This window comes from Hemitrygon akajei, chromosome 23, assembly GCF_048418815.1.
Source record: "Hemitrygon akajei chromosome 23, sHemAka1.3, whole genome shotgun sequence".
In the NCBI taxonomy this organism is placed as follows: domain Eukaryota; kingdom Metazoa; phylum Chordata; class Chondrichthyes; order Myliobatiformes; family Dasyatidae; genus Hemitrygon; species Hemitrygon akajei.
The window spans coordinates 54,280,666-54,306,116 of record NC_133146.1 but is presented as its reverse complement, the minus strand read 5'-3'; the positions used below and the strand labels follow the sequence as shown (position 1 = coordinate 54,306,116).

The window sequence follows — 25,451 nt, the reverse complement described above, 5'->3', positions numbered from 1 at the left end:
TGGGCTGCACCCACAACTGCCACACCCCTGGGAGGAGACTGCAATGTGCCTTTAGCACCCCCTTCACAGATGGGCAGAAACAGTGCTGCACCTCTTGGCTCTGTTGGAAGCTTGACAACTGTATTAAAACACATGTCTTTGATTGGTGGAAATACAGAAGCCACTCAAGGATTCTAGACAAGGGAGATCCAAACCCTTACACACTCAGCAATACTGTTAAAGGTATTTGTCTTCCATTTGTACTTGTAGTTGACATCAGAATCAGAACTAGGTTAAATACCACTAGCATATGTCGTGACATTTGTTGTTTTTGCGGCAGCTGTATATTGCAATATATAACAGTATAAAAAAATGTGAATTGACATCAGTGGATCTGGGGTTGAGAGGGTGAACAGTTTTAAGTTCCTCGGCATCCACATCACCAACGATCTCACGTGGTCTGTACATACCAGCTGTGTGGTGAAAAAAGCACAACAGCACCTCTTTCACCTCAGATGGTTGAAGAAGTTTAGCATAAGTCCCCAAATCCTAAGGACTTTCTAAGGGGCACAAAATAAGAGCATCCTGACTGGCTGTATCACTGCCTGGTAGGGGAACTGTACTTCCCTCAATCGCAGGACTCTGCAGAGAATGGTGCAGACAGCCCAGTGCATCTATAGATGTGAACTTCTCACTATTCAGGACATTTACAAAGACAGGTGTGTAAAAAGGGCCTGAATGATCATTGGGGACCAGAGTCACTCGAACCACAAACTGTCCCAGCTGCTACCATCTGGGAAACAGTATCGCAGCATTAAAGCCAGGACCAACAGGCTCCGGGACAGCTTCTTCCACCAGGCCATCAAACTGATTAATTCACGCTGATATAATTGTATTTCTATGCTATATTGACTGTTGTGTTGTACATACTATTTATTACAAATTACTATAAATTGCACATTTAGATGGAGATGTAACGTAAAGATTTTTGCTCTTCATGTATGTGAAGGATGCAGGAAATAAAGTCAATTCAATTCTTGGTCACATCTTTTTGAAAACAATGTGACCAAGACTGTACAAAGTTTTTCAGGTGTGGCCTCACCAACGACTTATGCAACTTCAGCTTGGTGCTTGTTTGTTCGAGGTTTAAGTATGTGATGTACTCTGAGCTTCAGAAACAATGGAACATACCAAGTGCACTGCCCGGATTATAATGTTGCATCCTTCTTAGTTGTTTACTTACTTACTGCCCGTTACGCTGCTGATGTTTAGGGCAGCAATGAAGATCCTCCATTTCTGTCTGTCCTGGGCCTTCTTCTCTATTGTGCCCCAGGTGCGGTTCAGGGTCCTTGTTTTTGCCTCTACAATACGGCGCCAAGTTGTCGTTGGTCTCTTGTGTTTCCCTTCAGGGATCCAGTGAAGTGCTGTCTTGATGATGGAGTCGACCTCTCTTCTCATCAGGTGCCCAATCCATCTCCCATGTTTCCTCATGATGGTTGTGACCGTGTCCTCTTGATGACACTGAAGGAGTGGGGTGTGGTTGGAGATCTTGCGTGGCCAGAAAATACAGAGGGACTTATGGAGGCTCATGGTGGGGAATGATAACAGTTTGGCAAGATCACTCTGTCATATGCTGAATTTCTGACCCGTACAAGAGTGTGGACGGAGCACGGAATTTCAGTTGCTGGATTTTGAGAAATGGGGCAGGTGGCTGTGGGGAGAAAAACAGTTGCCATGGGTTGGCTGGAATTTATTCACATTTTGTTGAGACAAATGCTGCCGTTGTGCTGAGGTAAAAAGGTAAAGACCTCTGTCCATCGGTTTTGGACGTAGTTCAAAGGTCAATTTTAGTGTCACAGAAATGTATACAGTATACTTCCTGAAATGCTTTTTCTTTGCAAACATCCACGAAAACAGAGAAATGACCCGAAGAATGAACAACAGTTAAATGTGAGAACCCCAAAGTACCCCCACAGCTCCTCCCTCCTGCGCGAAAGTGGCAGCGAGCAACGATCCCCCTCCCCACCAGCAAAAGAAATGCGCATTGGTACCATCACCGAGCCCAAGCAAGTTCAAGTTTAATTGTCATTTGACCATACATGAATACCCATGAATACAGCCAAATGTTTGATCAGTCGGGGTTGTTAGCCTAGAGCTGATCCCCCAAACCTGGAGGACCGGTGGACCACTCTTAGTTTGGCCTTGACCCTTTGATCTGTTTGGCATATGTGACCCTGCAAAGAACCAAGCATAAAACCCTGACTCCAGCCAAATAGCTCTCCAGGTCATTGAGGCACACAAGTCTCCAAACCATGACAAGTTGTGGTCTTCTTGGAGCTCATGTGAGCTCAATAAAACAATTATCTTCATATGTATCAATCAATTTCCAGGATCTCTAGAAGAGAAGTTGGAATTGCATTTAGGTCCCACAAATGCTCATAGTAAATTTATGGACAAATAAGCAACTGCAGATGCTGCAATCTGGAGCTAAAACACAAATTGCTGGAGTAACTCAACAGATCAGCCCACATCTGTGGAGAAAAAAGAACAGGCGACATTTTGGATCGAGACCCTTCACTTGGACTGAAAGGGTAGAGGGGAGATAGCCAGTAGAAAGATGTGAAGGGAGAGGTAAGGTAGGAGCTGGCAAATGACGTGGGGCTGTAGGTGAGGAATGGTTGATTGGCAGATGGAGTCAGGTGAAGGAGGAAAGAGCGGAGATACTGACAGAGGCTGGTAGGTGATAAATGGAGACAACAAAAGGGTCATTTATTGAATGTTCCTGTACCTTCAGAATCAGAATTAGGATCACTATACAGTATGTTGTGAAATTTGGTGTCTTTGGGAAGCAGTACAATGCAATGCATGATAATAGTGAAAAAACTGTGAATTGCAGTAAGTATACATATATGAAATAGTTAAATAAGTAGTATAAAAGCAAAAATAAAAATAAGTAGCGAGGTAGTGTTCATAGGTTCAATGTCCATTCAGAAATCAGATGGCAGAGGGAAAGAAGCTGTCCCTGAATCTTTGAGTGTGTGCCTTCAGGCTCCTGTACCTCCTTCCTGTTGGTAGCACAGAGAGCAGGGTGATGGAAGGGGGTCCTTAATGATGGATGCAGCCTTTCTGAGGCATCACTCCTTGAAGTGTACCTTCTTACACCTCTACAAGTCTTGTACCTCAGGCTTCTTTGGATCATTTGTTCGTTCATTATGTGCTGTGTCATATACATAGGCTGTCGTGGTCTTTCCGTACCGTGTTTGTTCTCGGTAAAAGTTTCTACAGAAATGGTTTGCCATCACCTTCTTCTGGGCAGAGTGTTTACAAGAGCAGTTCTTCTGCAAAACACCCTAAAGGTTAACTTGCAGGTTGAGTCAGTGGTGAGGAAGCCAAATGCAATGTTAGCATTCATTTCAAGAGGTCTAGAATACAAGAGCAGGGATGTGATGCTGAGGCTTTATAAGGCACTGATGAGGCCTCACCTAGAGTAATGTAAACAGTTTTGGGCTCCTCATTTAAGAAAAGATGTGCTGGCATTGGAAAGGGTCCAGAGGAGGCTCACAAGGATGATTCCGGGAATGAAAGGGTTATCATCTGAGGAATGTTTGGCTCTGGGTCTATACTCACTGGAATTTAGAAGGAGGAGGGATGATCTCATTGAAACCTTTTGAATGTTGAAAGGCCTAGACAAAGTAGGTGTGGAAAGGATGTTTCACATGGTGGGGAGTCTAGGACAAGAGGGCACAGCCTCTGGGGGGAGAGGGGGGGGGGGGAGAGGGGGGGGGGGGAGAGGGAGGGAGAGGGAGAGAGAGAGAGAGAGGAGAGAGAGAGAGAGACTGCCTCCATCGATTGTGGTCGACCATGGGTACTGTGCCTCTGGTAGTCACTGGTTTGTCGAGCAGTGCCAACTGTGGCTATTGAGGCCAATTCTGGAACGGCAGTCTCTGCCACAGTTGCTGCATGTGTAGGGCATCATGGAATTGTCCATTGTCTGCTGTGCTCTCTGTTTAGCTCTCTGCTCCTCAAACGGACTCAAAATCACTCTGTCGCCTTGCTCTAGGTATTGCTGAAGAGTATCTTGCCATTTGTTGAGGTCATCTGCTGTATCGGCCCAGCACTCTGTGTTGATTTTTAAAGCTTTCATGTCGCGCTTACAGAGGTCCTTGAAGCGAAGCTCGGGTCTACCAACGTTCCTCTTGCCTGTTGCTAGTTCTCCGTAGAGGATGTCCTTTGGCAGTATACCATCCTTCATATGACGGACATGGCCCAGCCAGCTCAGTCTGCATTGTCTTAAAAGCGTGAACATTGTGGGAAGTCCAGCGCGGGAGAGGACCTCAGAGTTTGGGACTTTGTCTCTCCAGGTGATGCCGAAGATGCAGCAAAGGCTGCACAGGTGAAAACTATTGAGTTTCCTCTGCTGTTTGGAGTAGATGGTCCAAGTCTCACTACCATACAGGAGGGTGCTGATAACACATGCATTGTACACAGCAGTCTTGTTCTTTGTAGCGAGTTTCGGATTCTCCCAAACCTACGAGGAGAGTTGAGCAAGGATCGACGCTGCTATGCCGATATGGCTATTGATTTCAGCATCGAGGGAGAGAGTGTCGCTAATGGTCGACCTCAAGTATGTGAGCGTCCATTTAGAACAGAGATATGGAGAAGTTTCTTTAGCCAGAGAGCGGTGAATTTGTGGAATTTGTTACCACAGGCAGCTGTGGAGGCCAGGTCGTTGGGTGTATTTAAGGTGGAGATTAATAGGTTCTTGATTGGCCACGGCATCTAAGGTTATGGGGAACGGGGTTGAGGAGGGGAAAAAAGGATCAGACATGAGTGAATGGCGGAGCAGATTTGATGGGACCAATAGCCTAATTCTGTTCCTATGTTTTATGGTCTTATGGTCCAGGACAGGTGACCCCAGCCATTATCAATGCCCTTCAGAGAATGTCTGCCTGGTGTCAGTGGTCATATAACTAGGGCTTGTGATATACACCAGCTGCTCATACGACCATCCACCTGTTCCCTTGGCTTCACTTGACCCTGATTGAGGGGGCTAAGCAGGTGCTACACCTTGCCCAAGAGGGACCTGCAGGGTAGCAGAGGGAAGGAGTTCTTTACACCACCTTTGGTAGAGATGTATTTTCACAGCCCCACCGTTTATTCTTTGGATAAATTTTATATTTACTACTTTTCTGTTTATCTTGATCAGACCATATGAATTTCTTCACATTCTAATTTTTGGAGCCTGAAGCAAAAATTTGTCACCAAGTTGGCACATTTTTGGATCAGGCTCCTTTCTGCAAGTCAATATTATGAATACACAGCCCGTAACAGAAAGAAAGGGATTGAGCACTGATCCCAGTGGAGTCCACGGATAAGAGCCTTCCAGTCACAAAAAGAAATTACACTGTCACTGAGCCAAATTTGGATTTAATTTACCACCATTTCTTGTATCCCAAAGTCTTTATCAAAACATTAAAAGATTTAAAAGATTTTGTCAGAACATTTGCTGAGGACCATATAGACCACAAGTCATTAACACTCCTTGTTAACTGTTCAATCATGATCTCGCTTAGCTAGTGTTCTTCGCAGACTTGTGGAGCATATTGAGGCAATGGCATATTAGTAGTGGTATTAGTACATCTACTTTGAACATCCGTGTAAAGTCTGGAAAGTGGGCAGATCATGTCAATCATCATGTAGGAGTGACTTAATGTGATATCATTCTAGAATTCAAAGCTGCAGGTAATATTTTCTCTCAACTTTGCATGAAAACAGGAGAGAGCCAAACTGGTTTCATCTGGCTAATGAAAGGATCCTATTATCATTCAATACTATTGATGATCATTTTGTGCTGCAAAACTCTACAGGATGTGGTGTGTGTGGTGAACTACATATACCTGTCTGGACACGCCCCCCCCCCCCCCCCCGCTGACTGCTCCCGTGGCTCCTCCCACAGACCCCAGTATAAAGGCAATTGGGGACTCCGCCCCGGTCTCAGTCTCCAGGATGCAGTGTGGTGGTCAATTGCTGCTTGTTCTTTCTTCCAGCCAATAAAAGCCTATATCTCGCCTCACGTCGCCGAGAGTTATTGATGGTGCATCAGTGTGGCAGGCTTTTTAACCTCAACTAAAACATGTTGCTCCTGACGCATGTACTAGTAGGCATTCCTCTTTGAACACAGCACAGCTGAAGGAATGAGCAGAAGGTGTGCATCTGCTTGAGGATTGACATGGAGGAGGACTGAAGGAGATTCAGCAGCACATTTACATCCCTAGCATTTCTCCCATCTGAAACTCAGCTCAGAACAATGTGCATTTTACTGAACTTCGCCATCATAGAAACGTAGAAACATAGAAAACCTACAGCACAATACAGGTCCTTCAGCCCACAAAGCTGTGCTGAATTTGTCCTTACCTTAGAAATTACCTAGGGTTACCCATAGCCCACAGAGCTCCATGTACCTGTCCAGAAGTCTCTTAAAAAAACAACCCTATTGTATCTGCCTCCGCCACCGTTGCCGGCAGCCCATTCCACGGACTCACCGCTCTCTGAATAAAAAAAACTTACCCCTGATATCTCCTCTGTACCTGTACCTCAGGTGCAAATCAAAACCAGGACAGGAAGGCAATGTCAAGGTGATTGTTACAGTGAGCACTTATGAATACATCTTCTTCCCATACAGAACTGAGGATGTTGTAATGTACACCTTATCACAAAGAAACTTATTCTGTCCTTCCAGCTACAGAGCAGAGAGAATATGTGGACAGTAGATGCCCTGTTGTGTAAATTGCCTTTGATTTTCTGCGCAAGGCTTTCCAAGTTTAATGCCCAAACTCTGTCTGGAACTGAAATGAATCCCATTCCTACAAAATCCAGCAAGTATGTGACAGTAAGTTGCAAGGCATAAGAGTTCAGTTCCCAGTAAGTAGACAGCAGTCACAGTGCCCTCATTTGGAGCAGTTCACTGTGCTTTTGCATTTTTATCCACCATGGTATTAGGGAATCTGCTAATGGTGTTGCTCTTGAACCTAAAGCACAATCTGCCCAAATGCAGGCAGCACAACAGTATTGGAAATTATGTTGCCTCACCAAAGGTAATAAAGTAAACTATGTGCTTTGAAAGTGCCTGTCACTGCCTGGAGGTACAGAAGCCTGAAGACACACACTCAACAATTCAAGAAAAGCTTCTTCCCATCTGCTATCTGATTTCTGAATGGACATTCAACCCATCAACACGACCTCACTACTTTTTAAAATTTCTATTTTGGAACTACTTATTTAATTTAACCATGTTATATATTTCTTAATGTACTAACTGTAATTCATAGTTTTTTCTCTATTCATCGCATTGTACTGTTGCTGCAACGTCAACAAATTTCATAGCATATACCAGTGATATTAAACCTGAATCTCATTCTGACTCTGATTGTTCTGGAGGACCTCCTAAGAGCATAGTTGGTGAAAGACAGTAACCTTCATTGGAGAACTCTGACTCCTGTGAACCTGGACTTCTCGGCATGGGCAGCTGAAGTCAAGGCTGTTTGACTGACAGGTGGCAGCAGAAGGACTGGAACTGTGTAGATTGGCACTGCCTGTCTGAGAAAGGATAGGAACTATGGCACATTGCAAGCCTTCCTGCATAATTGAATCCATAGCACGATGGCAATGATGGTCGTTTGTGGCAGTCCTATTTTACAGCATCAATTACATACTACTGCTACAGTATATGCTGAGCTGCAATGGAAACCATTAGAAGCTGCATCAAAGTTAAATGCACAAAGTTGAAAATAAATTTATTATCAAAGTACATTTATGTTACCATATACTACCTTGAGATTCATTTTCTTGCAGACATTTACAGGAAAAAAATTACAATAGTATTTAATGAAACCCTATATGTAAACAGACAAAGTATGCTCAAAACCAATGTGAAAAAGGAGACAAACTATGCAGGAAAAAAAAACAGAACATGAATGGTAAATAGAGTCCTTGAAAGTGATTCTGTAGATTGTAAAACTAGTTCATATTGTGGTAAATGAGGATTTCTGCACTGGTTCCGGAGCCTAGTTGTAGGGTAATAACTGATCCTGAACCTGGTGGTGTGGGACCTAAGGCTTTTGTACTTCCTGCCTGATGATAGTAGCAAGAAGGGAACATGGCCTCTGTCTATGAATCAAATTTGCTACTTGTTTCACTTTAGAAATCCTGGGCTCCAAGTTGTGCACAAAGTTTTGTGCCAAGTTCATGCCGAGTACCTATGTACACTTTGTCATTGAACAAGAAGAATACGAGCAGGAATAGGTTACCTGGCCCTTTCAAGCCTGTACCATCATTTAATATGATCATGGCTGATCTACCTCAGGCTCCAGCTCTAGCCCTGTGCCATTTCCCCAACCTTTCAAAAAATATATATACATCTACCATACATACTTATAATCATCTCAGCTCCAAAACCTTCTGGGGTAGTGAATGCTGGAGATTTACAATCACATTTGAAAAGAAATTTCTACGCCCCTCTTTTAAATGAACTGACCTCAATGAGTAACTATGTTTCCTTGCTCAAGACTCTCCTACAAGTGAAAACATCTCATCATCTACCTTGGATCATCCTCTGAATCTGCTGGGTTTCTGTAAAGTCCTCTTTCTCTAAAGCTTTCATTCTTCTCCATTCCAAATAGCACAGGCTCAACTTGCTCAGCTTCTCTTGAAAGAGCAGTCCCTCTAGCCCAGGAATTAGGCTGATAAATCTCTTTTGTACTGCCTCCAAAAATGGTACCATTTCAATTATATTATGGAGCAGCCCCTAATGGTAGACTTACTGTCACTGCAAGCATTTGATTTTTTTCCAGACCCATCAAAGTCTTCAACTGTCTGGCAACTTCACCCAAAGTTGAGCTGGCACTTGCACTCTCCCCTGACTTCCTTCTGCTGCTACACACTTTTCCTACTTACTTCTGCAGGTCAAGACTCCAAGCTATCATCTTCAATTGTGCACACTGTAGCATTGTGAGCTGGTGACAGTGAAGGAGAAAATAAGTGGCCACGTCTGTACTACCACCAGCTGAAGTTCTTAGGTATTTGAAATGATGAAGGGAAGAGAGTGAGGTTGTGGTGGAGTGAGTGTGTCAGTGAATGGGGCTGGGCATGGTGGAAGAGTTAAAAACTTACATCCATCTTCAACCTGTGAATCAGAAGGAAATGTAAACTGAAGTGGAGATGAAACATGCAAAAGAAGTTTATGTGTGAGAATATCACATCTTCAATGCTTTCAACTTTGTTACTGGCTATGACCTCATCTTTCTGAAAATTACCAACACTATTGTTAATTTTAAAAATTTTATTTTAGTGATTCAGCATGGATTAGGCCCTCTGGCCATTTGAGCAACGCCACCCCAGCATCCCCTGACAACCACAATTAACCCTAGCCTAGTCATGGGACAATTTACAATGATTGATGAACCTATCAACTGGTACGTCTTTGGACTGTGGGAGGAAACCGGAGCACGTAGGGGAAACCCATGCAGTCAAGAGGAGAACATACAGAACAGCACCAGAACTGAACTCCAAACGCCAGAACGCCCCAAGCTGTAATAGCGTTGTGCTAACCACTGGTTAGGATAGAATGAGACATAGCTAACCTTTTCTAGTTAGCTTATGCTTTCTCCACTTATGAGCCACCTGTCCTACAAGAATTATGTGTCCTGCAGTCTGTTTGATGAGCATTTGTCATGTTGAAAAGCTGTAACTATGGGAAGGCTATAATTATGTAAGGTGTAGTCAATATTAACGTTAGGTATGAATTGTTAGGGTTTATACGATTTGATGAAACTGAGTGACAGCAATACACAATAGTGAATGTAATTCATTTTGTCAGTCATACCTTCCTCAGGTTGAGAATGGATCTAGGTCAACAACATAAGTTCTGTTGACAAGATTAGACCAACTCAAAAAATCTGGGAAAAGGTTAATTGAAACACTCTTTTCAGAAAGTGGAACTCAATGTGGTACATGTAAATGCATGAGCACATGTATGGTGTAGTTGGCTGTCTTTTATCAGCTGTTTATGTGACTTTTGTCCACACTTATTCATCTTTAGACTCTGCTCAGTTTTGAAGGAATTGTAGGTGCATGCATTACAATGGCAGCTGCAGTGTAGAAAGAGGACAGTGGTGGCAATTTATAACAAGGAAACATAATAACTAGGTAGCTTATGAATCAGCAGAAAAAAATCACACAAAGAAATCCTCAAGTTAAGGAACAACAATGCCAAGGTTCCCCTCGACAACTGTACTGTATTTATATTAATGATATACTGGTTACGTAGATTGCTATAAACTATGAAGATATACAACAGATCACTGACGATTTTATGTCCATTTATGGACACTAACCAACGTGATTACATTGGACATGCCAATTGAAAGGAAAACTTTACTCTTTTCTGAGATCAAATACAAACTCATTTTCATAAAGCAACTCTGTTATAAATTCTGAAGATCCATGGGAAATGGCAGCCCTCCTGGTAGCTTCCAAAGTGGTAATGATTGTGTTTTTCACACAGAAAGCATGACTGTGAAGTCTTAGAAAAATATGTAATTTTTCCCTTCATGCTACAAGTGCTTATTGGATATCTTGTTCTTCCACTATAGGCAAATAAAAAGAAGAAAGTCCCTATAGGTGGATCACGGTCCAGCAAATATGCTAAAAATGAACAGAATGTGAATGAGGAGCAGACAGACGTGAGGAGGACAGGAGCTGCCAGTGGTCCGGCCAATATAAACAAGGCACGTCCTGCTCCAAACCGACAGGGAGAGAATATCGCTGTGCTAGCTGCAGGGAGTGCAAGGTAGGAAATGGAAATTTGCATATCATTCTCATGAGACAGCACTTGAAATATTAGTATTACAGAAACATTGAACTGTTAAGTCAATTGGGGAAAAAGCATGGTCGGCTTATTTTGTTTTTATTGTACATTTTTATTGCATTTAATTTTCTTGTTGAATGCTCGTAATTTATTTTCAGATTTTAACATGTGCCTTGATTATTGGTGTATGTTGCAGGTATATTAGCGGCCTTTGGCTGAATCAGTAGCTTTCAGTGTTGTTTAGTCACTAACAAGACAAAATCTGCAGATACTGGAAATCCAAGCAACACACACAAAATGCTAGAGGAACTCAGCAGGCCAGGTAGCAGCTAAGGAATAGAGTGTACAGTCGACTTTTTGGGCCGAGACCTGTGGTGAACTATATATACGGTACCTGTATGGACACGCCCCTCTGCTGACTGCTCCTGTGGCTCCTCCCACAGACCCCTGTATAAAGGCAGTTGGAGGCACTGCTCCCCCCTCAGTCTCCAGAATGTTGTGTGGTGGTTTCTTGCAGCTAATAAAAGCCTATCGCTTGCCTCCCGTCTCTGAGAGTTATTGATGGTGCATCAAGACCCTTCCTCAGGTCCTGTACATCGACTGTACTCTTTTCCATAGATGCTGCCTGGCCTGCTGAGTTCCTACAGCATTTTGTGAGTGTTGTTTAGTGTTTGCTTTAGGATTGGTGATGATACAGATTAAAAATTGGATGATTATACAGATACAAATTGATGAAAGAAGGCTCAACTTCCGATACCAATGTCTTGCGCTCAAAAATTCCCTGATCTTAAAGGATATCGTATCTGGAGGCTGTGCAACTTACAGGTTAAGGGATTATCCTATCAAGAGAAAATAACCAGATTGAGTGTGTTGTTTAAAGTTTAGAAAATGAGGAATAGTTGGGAGAATGGTGGTGAGGGAAAAAAACAACCTGATGAGTTGCAGAGTTGCTCCTTGGGATGAATAGCCTAATTTTGTTCCTATACCTTAAGATCTTATGTCTTAAGCTTACCTTCTTTAGAAGAGGAAGGGTTTTCAAGTTTAGAGGTGCATTGTATTCATTGTCAAATATATTTGAGATTGACTTGGTTGCCTGTTGAACATTATTGCTAGAATTGGTTGGTAAGCAGTCAGCACTCAAATTTAACCCGCGAAATGTTTTGCCCGTTTGTGATGAAGAATTCAGTAACAGATAATTCACTGATGTTGAATGTATTTCTGGCCGGTTTGTCTGAATTCTGTAATGCACAAAACAAAGATTCAAACGGGTTCAATTGTTGCTTTGTAAAATAATTTCGGCAAGTCACTATTTATTTCCGGTGAACAAATGATCAGTTTGGAGGTGTTTTAAAGAGTTGGCTTGTAAATCTGTACAGAGCAATTATTATAGAGTCAAGACATAACAGAGTTTCAAGATTTATCAACAAATGGTTTTAAGCTGTCTAAAGGAATATTTTCACAGAGTAAAACAGTTTTCAAAATGAGACTGAAGAATTGTGTGCATGAAGAGTTAGGACACTGAATGGATTGAGCTCAGACCTTGAAGGCTACGTATGGACGATAGTCCATGTATTTCATGAATTCTACATTGTCTTCATGCTGGTTTAGGAAAAGAACACACATGTACATTTTCAATTTCACAGTGTGATACCCTTTCCCCTCTACTGTCTATTGAACCATACAATTATCTGTCTAATGTGTTTCATGCTCATGGATCTAAGAGTTAAACTTTGTAGCAGACCACCTTTGGAGGGTTATTCTCCAGAGAAAGCTTGAAGGAAATCCTTTGCTTAAATCTTATATCCAGCACCTGTAGGCAGCTCCTTTGTAAGTTCTGTTACAGGGTCTTGTTCACTCAAATGTAGAACCTAAACTTTGAAAGTAAGTCAAAAATATACTTTCAAAATATTCTTTTAACCACAGTATTACCTTGCTCACAATGGAATCCATATTTGATGCGTAATGCCGATTGCTTGCTTTTTGGCTGGCTGCCTCATGCCACACCAGAGAACTCTCACTACAAAGGCTGTCATTTCTTGGATGTTACTGTTTGTATCAGTATCCCTCTGTCTCATGGTTACCAGCCCAAGGAAAGTATATACCAGATGTGTCATAGCCTCATATAGACTGTGATCTTTTTAGCTCACAGGAAGTAAGACGTTCACAACAACCCAATCTCTTCAAAAGTGCAGCAGAGGCTAACTTGATTTTGCTCTTAGATTGTATCTTTATGAACTAACTCAGGCTCAGATCTTTCCCTATCGCCTTCTAATCATGGTTATAGAGTGACAGATCAATACAGCACAAGTACAGAGCCTTGGCCAAAGGTCCAGACTGATCATGGTGTCCAACCAGCTAGTCACACTAAGCCCTACCCCTCCACGTACCTGTATTTAAGTGCTTCTTAAATGATTTCTATTGCAACTGGCTCAGCTGTTCCTCTGACAGCTCATTCCATATCCTCACCATCCTCTGCTTGTAAAAGTTACATCTTAGATCCTTTTTTATATCTTTCCCCTCCCTGCCCCTTTTAGACTCCCCTACCCTGGGGAAAAGACTGTAATCACCCACCTCAGCTATGCTTCTCATAATTTTAAATATTTTTAATGGGGTGGTGGATTGGTGTGGAGGTGCATCTCTACCAAAGGAGATGTAAGGTGCTCCTTCTCTCTGCTAGCCTGCAGGTTACTCTTGGACAAGGGGTAGCACCTGCTTAGCCCCCCATTCAGGATCACGTGAAGCCATGGGAACAGGGGTGGATGGTCACGTGAGTAGCCGGTGCTGATCACAAATCCTTGTTATGCAACCACTGACACCAGGCAGACAATCTCTGAAGAGTATTGTTAATCGCTGGGGTCACCCGTCTTGGAAAGACACTGCTTAGAAGAAAGCCAAGGCCATCTCTGTAGAAATATTTGCCAAGAATAATCATGATCATGGAAAGGCCATGATCACCCATGTCATACATCACAGCACATAATAATGATGATGATGACGAAACTTCAAAAAAAAATTTTTTAAATGTCACTCCTCATTCTCCTATGATCCATGGATTAAAGGCCTAGCCTAGCCAACCTCTCCCTATAAATCAGGTCTACTAGTCCTGCACATTCTTGTAAATCTTATTTGCACTATTTCCAGTTTATCCATACCATTCCTATGACAGGATGACCAAAACAGTACACTGTACAGCAAAATGTGGCCTCGCCAACAACTTATAGAATTGCAACACAATGTTCCAACTCCTATACTCAATGGCCTGACAGATGATGGCCAGTGTGCTAACTGTGAATTTCACCATCCGCCTACCTGTGATTCCGCTTTAAGCCAACTATGCACTTGTATTCCCAAGTCCCCTGTAGTGTATTTAACAGTGATATTGTAAATATACTGTTTGATTCAGCATTCTTTGTTGTTTACATAATTCATTATGGGCTGTATGTAAATGTATGTGAATGGCATACTTCATAACGCCCTAAGAAATCCCTAAGTATACAATTGGTGGGCAGATTTTCTCAAATTTTGCACTATTTTTCTCCAATTAAAAGTTTGAATTGTTTTAATGGAAGTTGAGAATGCATTTATACAATTGTTTACAGAGAATGCAGAGTTAATTTTATTCCCAAGAAAAGGGACAGTCGTGGACATACTGTGATCATGAATTATTCAGACAGTTGTTTCTTTGTCAATTTCTTTTATTGATAGCCTTGACAATGAAAGCGTCCCAACACATCTTCAGGTAAAGCAAGACGAGTCTATTCAGGATACAGCTGGAGCTGTTGTTCCTGGGTATGTAAGTTAGTTATCTGGATGTGTAATTAACAAGATAAGACATGCATGAACTGCCTTGAAAACTATTTTGTGTCTGTGATTTATACACTGATCGGTACACAGAAACTGCAATACATCTCAATGAATGAAAGGTCACTTTCGTTTTGAATGTTATGGTGCATGAATTTTATTGAGTGCATTTTGTTACAGTGCTTGCAAGTGTAATATACACCGTCTGAAAATAATTTCCCCTGAAAGGTTAAATTTTACATTTGGAATTGTATGGCTGCAATAAATGTGTGATGTATTGGCTTAACCTGTAGGGTCTACCCAATGCATGGTGAATTTGACAATTCCAGTTGCACAGGGATTTTGCATGGCGTGAGTGAGCAGTGTATCTATAATGATCATGTTACAAGGTTACAGAATAAAGAACAGGTTAACATATTGAAGGAGTACGTTCCATAGTACACTGCATAACCATCAGGGGTTCCCCACTGTTTTTATGCCATAGACCCATACCATTAACCGAGGGTCCATGGCCCCCAGGCTGGGAACCCACGGTTACTATGAATATCGTTGCTGCAATATGTATCATCTTTCATCTGGGAGCCTGTAAACAATTTCATGGCTTCCTTTGTTCCCATGCTCACACAAGGTTAAGAATATTATAATATTTAACATTTACATGATTTCTAATGTTTGTTATATAATAAGTTTAACTCTAAATAACTCAGTATAATAAGTTTTAAAGAGGTTTTTAATATTGACAGTTAACCTACAGAGAGGGCAAAGGAATACAAATAAACATCAAGATTACAGTTTAATTCAGATATTCGGAACATGCTCCCAGTTACTTGATTGCTAAAATATTGGAGTTTGATTTGTTGATAATGTCTTTGGTACAGATTTCTAAGTGAACCTATAGTCTCAGACATAGCGACCAGGATACATAATACACATTTTAAAAACAATGGAAGTTTCACAATAGCCTACATCATGTATGATCAATTGTTCATTTGTTATTCATTTGCCATTGCCTTCCTCTGGGCAGTGTCTTTACAGGACCGGTGGCCCTAGCCATTATCAATACTTTCCAGAGATTGCCTGTCCGGTGTAAATTGTCACATTACCAGCCTAGTGATGTGCACCAGTTGCTCTGACGGCTCTCTACCACCTGCTCCCATGGTTTCACGTGATCGGGGGGGGGCTAAGCAGTGCTACACCTTGCCCCAGGGTGACTTGCCGGCTAGCGGAGGGAAGAAGTGCCTTACATCCTCTGTGGTAGAGACATACCTCCACTCCCCCCACCTAATACCTTGATCTATAGCAATATGATCAATACCTTGTTCAGTTCCAAATCAAATTGATCTAAGGTGTCATCATTTGTATCAGTTTTACAATATAAAAGTACACAAAAAGCTGGAATAGAAATAACTGAAAAAATATGACCCCAAATTTCAATTAGTTATTTTGTTGTGAAAAGAAGGTTAGTAACATTTTTCATTGCTCACCTGATAATACATGAAGAAGAATGTTCATCTCCAGCAAGAGGCCAGAAGCGTTTTCTTACTTTGGCCTCAATTCCATAATATTGTCCTTTGAGGGGAGTTCTTTGCTTTCTTTGCTCAGAGGCACACAGCAAAACTTAACCATTTAGTTTCCATAGTTGCCCCCAGCAGTCCCTGTTTAAGCAGCTTTGGCTGCTGTGAATTTGAGTGCTCGAATATTGAGCAGGATCCTGCTATTTCAACCCTTGATCAAAAATTAATTTGAGAAATTATTGTCCAGTAGGTGGGAGGGATATTTTAAATTTTCTGTAAGTCTAAAACACTCAATAATAATAAAACCCTGAATTCAAATAACTTTGGTTCAGCTGTTTTCTGTGGGTACAAGTTCAGCCACGTTATAAATACAATAAGTTATAGTTATGCTTGATTGGGGAGAGGATATTATTCTTTTGCATTTAAGCTTTAAGCTTTTGGCTTTACAAAAGGGAAGTCATGTTTGACAAATTTGTTGGAGTTCTTTGAGGACATAACATATAGGGTAGATAAAGGGGAACCAGTGGATGTGGTGTATTTGGACTTCCAAAAGGCATTTGACAAGGTGCCACACCAAAGATTATTACTTAAAGTAAAAAATCATGGGATTGGGGATAATATTCTGGCATGGGTGGAGGATTGGCTTTCTTACAGAAAACAGAGAGTTGGGATAAATGGTTTATTCTCAGACTGGCAGTTGGTGACTAGTGGTGTTCCGCAGGGGTCGGTGTTGGGACCCCAACTCTTTACAATCTATATTAATGATTTGGAGAAAGGGACTAAGTGCAACGTATCGAAGTTTGCTGATGACACAAAGATGGGAGGGAGTGTAATGAGTGTGGAGGACATTGAAACCCTGCAGGGGGACATAGATAGGCTGAGTGATTGGGCCGACATTTGGCAGATGAAATATAATACTGACAAGTGTGAGGTCTTGCACTTTGGCAGGAAAAATAATAGAGCAAGTTATTATCTAAATGGAGAGAAACTGGAAAGTGCTTCTGTGCAAAGGGATCTGGGGGTCCTGGTGCAGGAAACACAAAAAGTTAGTATGCAAGTGCAGCAGGTGGTCAAGAAGGCCAATGGAATGCTGGCTTTTATTGCTAGGGGGATGGAGTATAAGAACAGGGAGGTCTTACTGCAGTTGTACCAGGTATTGGTGAGACCACACCTGGAGTACTGTGTGCAGTTCTGGTGTCCATATTTAAGAAAGGACATACTGGCTCTCGAGGCAGTGCAGAGAAGGTTCACTAGGTTAATTCCGGGGATGGTTGGGTTGATGTATGATGAGAGGTTGAGTAGATTGGGACTCTACTCATTGGAGTTCCGAAGAATGAGAGGCGATCTTATTGAAACATATAAGATTGTGAAGGGGCTTGATCAGGTGGATGTGGGGAGAATGTTCCCAATGATGGGTGAAACTAGGACTAGGGGGCATAATCTTAAAATAAGGGGATGCTGTTCCAGGACTCAGAGGGTAGTGGGGCTGTGGAATTTACTGCCCCAGAAAGCTGTGGAAGCTACTACACTCAATAAATTCAAAACGGAGATAGACATTTTCCTGGATAAAAATGGCATTAGGGGATACGGTGAGCGAGCAGGTAAGTGGACATGAGGCTAGGTTTAGACCAGTTTTCGATAGCCTGGATGGGTCGGAGAGGAATTTTCCAGATTTTTCTCCTCAATTGGCAACTCGTTTTTTTTCCCCCGGGTGATCACATGGGTTTGGGCGGGATGAATAATAAAATAAAATGGGCGGCATGGTGCCCTGTTGGTTGGCACTGTTGCCTTGTGGGATTCGGTGAAAACTAGAGTTAAGATTGGATCAGCCATGATCTTGTTGAATGGCGGAGCAGGCTTGAGGGGCCGATTGGCCTACTCCTGCTCCTATCTCTTATGTTCTTATGTTCTTATGTAAGATATAGGAACACAAGGACTCTTTTTACAGCTGCACTTAATACATACAGAGCATTTTTCTAAAGAGCTGTAACATCGGGGCAGGTGTTAGAGGTCTTTGTCCACTACTTTGCATTGTAAGCTAATTTGTACTTTGTGATATCTTACATAGTTTTGATATCTATTGTTTGTTAACTAATTGTAGAACAGCTTAACATTTTGTTGAACAAACATTTCTTTAGTGGTCATGAAATGTGGCTCAAAATAATTGTTAATGAATGACACTGCTTTCAAACATATAACATTTAGTTATATGCATTATTCAATAATATGCATTAGACCATAACACTTAGCACTGTACAGTAATGTGCAGAGCAATGATTCATTAAGGAGAAAACTGAAGCAGATTTTCTTGCAGTGCTGCCCTTATCCCAATGAAGAATAAGATTTGTGCCAGCCAGTGGTTGGAAGAGACTGTTAAAGCAAAGTTATCTGGGTCACTTTATTTATCATTATATTTGCCATGTGCAATTAGAGAGTGTGAAGCATGGAAGCTGGAATGAGTTCTTTGAAAAGCAATGTAATTGGCAGACTAGACGGTAGACTGGGGACAGCAAGATAAGAAAGAACAACAAGACTAACAACAGTTAACTGAGCCAATGTGCTCATATTGATGTTAAGAAGCAAAATTTGACAAGCTGCCACATATGAAGATGTAGGACCAGATAACCTAAAGCTTGATCAGCATAGTCGGCGAGAAGGAGCTTCTTAAAGATAGAGAGTTGTGGAGTTTCAGGGAATTCAAATGCTCAGTGTCTTGTCAGTAAGAGACATTATCATGAGCAGTGAAGCGACTAATGTTGTGGATGCTCAGGAGGCCGGTACAGTTATATCTGAAGATGATAGGGTTGAAAGAAATAAACTGGGAACTTAGAGACAGATAAAGGGGTGAGAGCATGGAGGGAGGCTTTGGAAACGTGTGGGGAAATGGAAGTGTAGAACTGCAGCAGAAGGTTGATAGATAAGCAGATAGCACAAGTTAGGACAATATCAGGAGAGTTTTAGAAGACTTTAGGGAGAGCAGAAACTAGTCAGGAAGCCATTGGGAAAATTACACTCAGTGGCCACTTTATTAGGTACACCTGTACATCTGCTTGTTAATGCAAATATCCAATCAGCCAATCATATGCCAGTAACTCAATGAATAAAAGCATGCAGACATCGTCAAGAGGTTCAGCTGTTGTTCAGACCAAACACTAGAATGGGGAAGAAATGTGATTTAAGTGACTTTGACCATGGAATGATTATTGTTGTCAGATGGGATGGTTTGAGTATCTTTGAAATTGCTCATCTCCTGGGATTTTTATGTACAACAGTCTCTGAAGCAGGGTTCCCAACCTTTTTATACCATGGACCATTATCATTAAGCAAGGGGTCCAGGGACCACAGGTTAGGTATCCCAGCTCTAGAGTTTACAGAGAACGGTGTGAAAAACAAAAAAAAATCCAGTGAGCAGCAGTTCTTTGGGAAAGAAATGCCTTGTTATTGGAAGAGGTGGGAGGAGAATAGCCAGACTGGTTCAAGCTGACAGGAAGGTGACAGCAATGCAAATAATCATGTGTTACAATAGTGGTGTGCAGAAAAACATCTCTGAACACACAACACATCAAACCTTGACGTAGATGGGTTACAGCAGAAGAAGACCAGGAATGTGCACTCAGTGGCCACTTGATTAGGTGCAGAAAATACTTAATAAAGTGGCCATTGGTGTATGTAGACTTGCTAATGACATGGGTTAGGGTTATAGCTGTATATTGAGAGTACCTGTTCCAGAGTCTTAAACTTAAACCAAGACCTTAAGTCTAATCATTATAGGTGTCCCTCACTTTACGGAGATTTTACTCTATCTCTCTCAAATAGTAATTTATATAACTACTTTAGTCTCTTTTCTGAAGGGACTTAGTTTTCCATAATCATTATTTCCTGTGGTGATCTTTCCCTCCCAACCAAGGAAGAGATGCTTCCAACTAACAAAGCAGTTTATACATAGATACTTTTTTAAAAATGGAACACATTTATTTTGAGGAATAATTTGAATGGAAATTATAATTCTACAAAGACTATCCAACCACAAGTACGATTCTTACAAACTAGGAAACTATAACCAATGAGCTGTAGATGAACCTGCTATCTGTTGTAAAAAAAAAGGTGGCTCTTGGAAGAGATCCTTTTTGAGTCGAGGCTAAGGAGTAGACTCAATGTCTTCACTGCTATAACTTCTCTCCAGCTTAAAGATATATTCATATCTCATTAGTCACTCAACTAATGATGGCCTCATCTACATGCAATGTTTTCACAACTGCACAATCAGGTCAGATGGCAAGAACCTTAGGTTAACATGACAATGTTGTCTCTTCTGATTGGGTTACAGTCTCAGTTATGTCAATAATAGTCTTCCTAAGCTGGTATGGTATTGTTTCACAAAGGGATGGCTAAATAATACTAGTTCAACAATAACAATACATATTTGAACCTTGAACAGTTTCTTCTGCTGTGCTAGCATGCTGAGTTTAACAAAAAGCCTCCTGACCCTGGATAGTAAATATCTATCACCCAGCCACAGCTGGGCTGAGGCAGGGATCTGAAGCTGAGCAATGGGTACGGAGGCGGAGGTATGTGGTTTCAGTGAAAACATTGACTGGAAATCTAAAACTTAAGTGTCAAATATGATAACTAGATTGTGAATAGTCTGGGTTATATTCAGACAGTTGTCAAACAGGATGATAAAAGTAATGGCTAAAAGACAGAGTATGTAACTTTTCTGCTAGTATTCTAGAGGTCAGCAAGATTGTTTAGGCACGCTAGAAAAATCTTTTGATTCAGTTGGAGTGATGGACAATGGATATCATCAAAGTTAGATGGGCATAGTTATATCAATAAGCTTCCATCAAGTATTCTCTGAAATTTCTCAGAAAAACTTGTGAAGACAGGACCTCAAAGCAAGCAGATTATGGTTTTGAGTTCCATGAATTATTTCAGCTATTCCTCACTCTTTATCGCCAAGCTTTTATCTTGGAAGCCGAGTGCAGCTTTCAAACTCTTACTTATTGGTTTTATGTTGCCTGCAACCCATTACACACCTATATCCTGAGTTTTGTTAAGTAACAAAGGGATGCACTTAGAACAAGATAAGACAAGACATTTCGATCAAGGCAGCGAGGTAGCATGGAAGAGCAGCATAGTTGCATAGTGGTTAGCACAATTGCTTTACAGTGCCAGCAATCACAGATCCGTATTCAACTCCCACCACCATCATCTCTCCTATCAGTTTCTTTTCTCTCCAGTGCTTTACTTTTCCTAACTACCTGGCTTCACCTATCACCTTCCAGCTATCTTCTTTACCCTTCCAGCCCCCTTTTTATTCTGGTGTCTTCCCCCTTCCTTTCCAATCCTGAGGAAGGGACCCAGCCCAATACATTGACTGTTTATGCATTTTCGTAGATGCTGCCTGACCTGCTGAGTTCCTCCAATATTTTGTATGTGTTACTTTGGATATCCAGCATGTACAGGATTGTCCGTAAGGAGCTTGTACGTTTTCCCCATGACTGGGTTGCTTTCTTCTGGGTGCTCTAGTTTCTTCCCACGTTCCAAAGAGCATAGTTAGGGCTAGTGACTTGTGGGCACCAGAAGCATGGTAACATTTGTGGGCTCCCCCGGCTCATTCCTCAGACTGGGTTTGCTGTTGATGCATAGCAATACATATCACTGTACGTTTTGGTATTTCAATGTACATGTGACAGGAAAAGCTAAGCATTGGAGTTTCCTGTCATCTTTAACATGCCATAGGTTGTGCTGAACAGGGCAATGATCTGACAGCTCGTCACCAGTACTGCAGCAATCTGTCAATATTACAATGGAATGTCACACTATTTAATTGAATGTGACTCCTTTAGCATATCATGGAATGACTTGTAATATATTACTTAGAGTCATAGAAAAGTACAGCACAGAAATAGGCCCTTTGGCCAATCTAATCCATGCCAAACCATTTAAACTGCCTACTCCCATCGACCTGCACTGGAATATAACCCTCCATACCTCCACCATCCAAGTTCCTATCCAGACTTCTCTTATATGTTGAAATTGAGCTAGTGTGCACCACTTGTGCTGGCCGCTCATTCCACACTTTCGCAAGCCTCTGAGTGAAGAAATTTCCCTCATGTTCCCCTTAAACCTTTCACTTTTCATCCTTAACCTATGACCTCTGGTTGTAGTCCCATTCAAACTCAGTGGAAAAGCCTGCTTGCATTTACCCTATCTATACTCCTCATAATTTTGTATATCTCAATGAAATCTCCTCTCAGTCTTCTACGTTCTAGGGAATACAGTCCTAACCTCTTCAATCTTTCCTTATAATTCAAATCCTCCAGACCTGACAACATCCTTGTAAATTTTCTCTGTGCTCTTTCAATCTTATTTACATCTTTCCTGTAGGAAGGTGACCAAACCTGCACACAATATTCCAAATTAGGCCTCACCATTGTCTTATACAAAATGTGACAAATAAAGCTAATCTAATCTCAGGCATTGGACCATCTTTACCATGTCGTAGTTTCTCTGATATTCAACTGAGGTGGTGGGCAGGGCCACAGTTTGACAACTCATCACCAGTACCACACTGATCTCTCAATATTACAATGAAATGCCACCCTATTTTATTGTGTTTGAACGTGACTTGTTTAGCAACTTATGGAATGACTTGCAGTACATTACTAGTACATTACTAGAACAGAATAGGCAACAGCTGAAATAACCCTTGAGACAGAACTACAGCAATCCAGTTTCCTTCCTTGGGTTCTTGTTTTAATCTGATCTTTGGACCACTTTGAAGCGATGCCTGAAAAAATAGCTTTGGTAAATATGCCACTCCAAGTGGCACCAATCACCGGACTGAGACCTGAAGGACATGTTGAAAGTAAGTACCAAAGAAGAAAGCCAGAATAATCTCATGTTCATAGGAGCTTGGGTGTGTGGTACAGAAGAAGATATAGTTTTTTGTTCAGGAAGCATGCCTGCTGATTTTGATGCAAAAGGAAAACACAGATAACCACTCGACTTTCTCATTCTCTTCATACCTTAGATGGATTGGTGGGCAAGGAGCATCATCAAATCCCAATTTCCTGATAGGATTAGATGGGAATTCCATGTGGATGGGGCTCAGGAATAAATGTATTCCAGCATTCACACTGAACTCCGGCAGTTTTGCTGTCTGCACGGTTTTGCACCTCATGATTTAAAATCACACCTTTAATCTCAACTATATTACTTGAGATATTATTTTCTAGTTATGTCTTGAAAATCTGGCAGAAACCTGCATTTTATAATCCCACCCACTGGATTTATTTTCTGCAATCTTTCTGAATGACCTTACTTGCTCATTTTATGCTGTACAGTCAAGATATTAATCAAAGGATGTGTCAATATTTAAGGCAAACACTCCCCTGGGTCACAGTTTTCAAAAGAACATGATTTTGTTCATACTATTTTATCCAAGGCTTCAAACCTATGTTTTGGAGTGTTGTACCGTCGAATTTGAGTTTGTACTGTAAAGCTAAGACTAAAAGTTTCAATCACATAGAAGCTCATTGCTAATACAATGACAGTTATGTATTCTACATTTTATACATTGCATTCCATTAAAGTCAATGAAATTTCGGAAGCAGAATACAATTGCAAGTCAGTACTATATGGACAAAATGGAAGTAGCCTGTAGAGAAGTCAAGTAGGGATAATATACCACAAAATAAAAATCACAGATAATATTAATCATGATTTTCTCTAAAGCCCTTTCAGTAACAAGAGTGGGGAGAAGCTGATTGAGTGATTGAAAGAAAAATAATTAGAAAAGAAAGTTGATGGATCACTGAAGTGGTGATGACTAATTCTGCCCATCTGTGCCTTTGTCATTCTCAGATTCAATTACACTGATACTATCAATGCTACAGCCTGTCTTTTGCCCTCTTTAATTTCAGTGTTTCCCGTATTTATCTCCTTAAACACCTCTGTAGTTCTCACAATTGGATCCTGATCCTTCTTTTTTACTCTGGTCTGTAGGTACCTAAAGTCTTAAAATTCTTATCTACACATTTAGATCAGTTGTGCTTGCCCTTTTATGTGGGCATCATCTGAACTTTCTGACCCTCTAACCTGTATTTCATCCACCCTGTTATATTGGTCTCTTCACTAATAGGCATGGTCATCTAGGCACTTACTTAAAATTTCCCTTTCTAAAGTCTTTTGCTTTCCTACTTCCTCTTGCTCTTTGATTATTATTCCTCTCCACGCCTTTTGGTGCATCAGGTGGCAACCTTGCCATTTCCTTAGCATCTTATCTGTTTTTTTATGAGGCCACGTTGCTAGCTTGATGCTCAACCAATCACAGATGGAAAGTGTGCAAGGTGCTGGCCGGATTCGAACCTGGGGCCACGTGCCTCAAAGTCTGGCGCTGATGCTGTTACACTACAGGCTGGCACTTCTGCTCTTTGAAATTGTCCATAAAACCCACTTCCAAATTTCAGAATTCCTCTTTGCCTTGGTTTTGCGTAAGAGTCTGAATGTTGTATCATTGTTGTTCCTTCTCCTCCCAAAATCTTAATTATGCCACCAGCTTTGATACTCTCAATGTGTGTTTGAGGTGACACATCAAACACAAGTGTATGAGGTGACCCAATGAGGATATTTCACATTATCATTCTCTTGATTCCAGAATTGTGGATTACCTATCAAATGATCCAAATGGGATGGAGTAACTGCTAACATTATTTAGTGTAGTTGTTACAATTGCTCAATATGCTCATTTTGCAAGTAGAGTTGTTTATCCTTTCAAGATAGTCAAGAGACTGCAGATGCTGGGAAGTCCAGATGAAGAATCATAGTCTGGAACATCAATTGTCCATTTCCCTCCACAGATGCTGACTGACTGGCCGAGTTCCTTTGGAAGTTTGCTTTTTTCTCTCGTTCTTATGCTTTTCACACTGAAGTATTGTGAAGTTTATCTGATTTAAGTAACTCACACAAAATGCTGGAGGAACTCAGCAGGTCAGTCAACATCTATGAAAATGAATAAATAGACGACGTTTCGAGCCGAGACCCTTCTTCAGTCCTGAAGAGCCTCGTCCTGAAACATTGACTGTTTATTTATTTCTATAGATGCTGCCTGATCTGTTGAGTTCCTCCAGCATTTTGTGTGAGTTACTTTTGGTTTCCACCATCTGCAGAGTTTCTGACTTGAGTATTAGCATGCATTCAGTTAGGTATGGGTTGTTTATGGCAGTGGAGAGGTAACTTCAGTTATGTTGAAGATAGCTGTTACATTGATACCAGTTAGCTACTCATTC

General features: G+C 41.3%; 1 protein-coding gene across 9 annotated transcripts in view; it reads left to right on the top strand.

The window, feature by feature from the left end:
* LOC140715456 (uncharacterized) overlaps positions 1-25,451 on the top strand; it is a 274,016-nt gene that overhangs the window by 65,522 nt on the left and 183,043 nt on the right. For all 9 annotated transcript variants that reach the window (XM_073027670.1, XM_073027672.1, XM_073027667.1 and 6 more), the window contains 2 exons: positions 10,629-10,825; positions 14,549-14,632. In XM_073027670.1, coding sequence (XP_072883771.1) covers positions 10,629-10,825; positions 14,549-14,632 — 281 coding nt within the window. Of the gene's footprint in view, positions 1-10,628; positions 10,826-14,548; positions 14,633-25,451 lie in introns of those variants that run through there.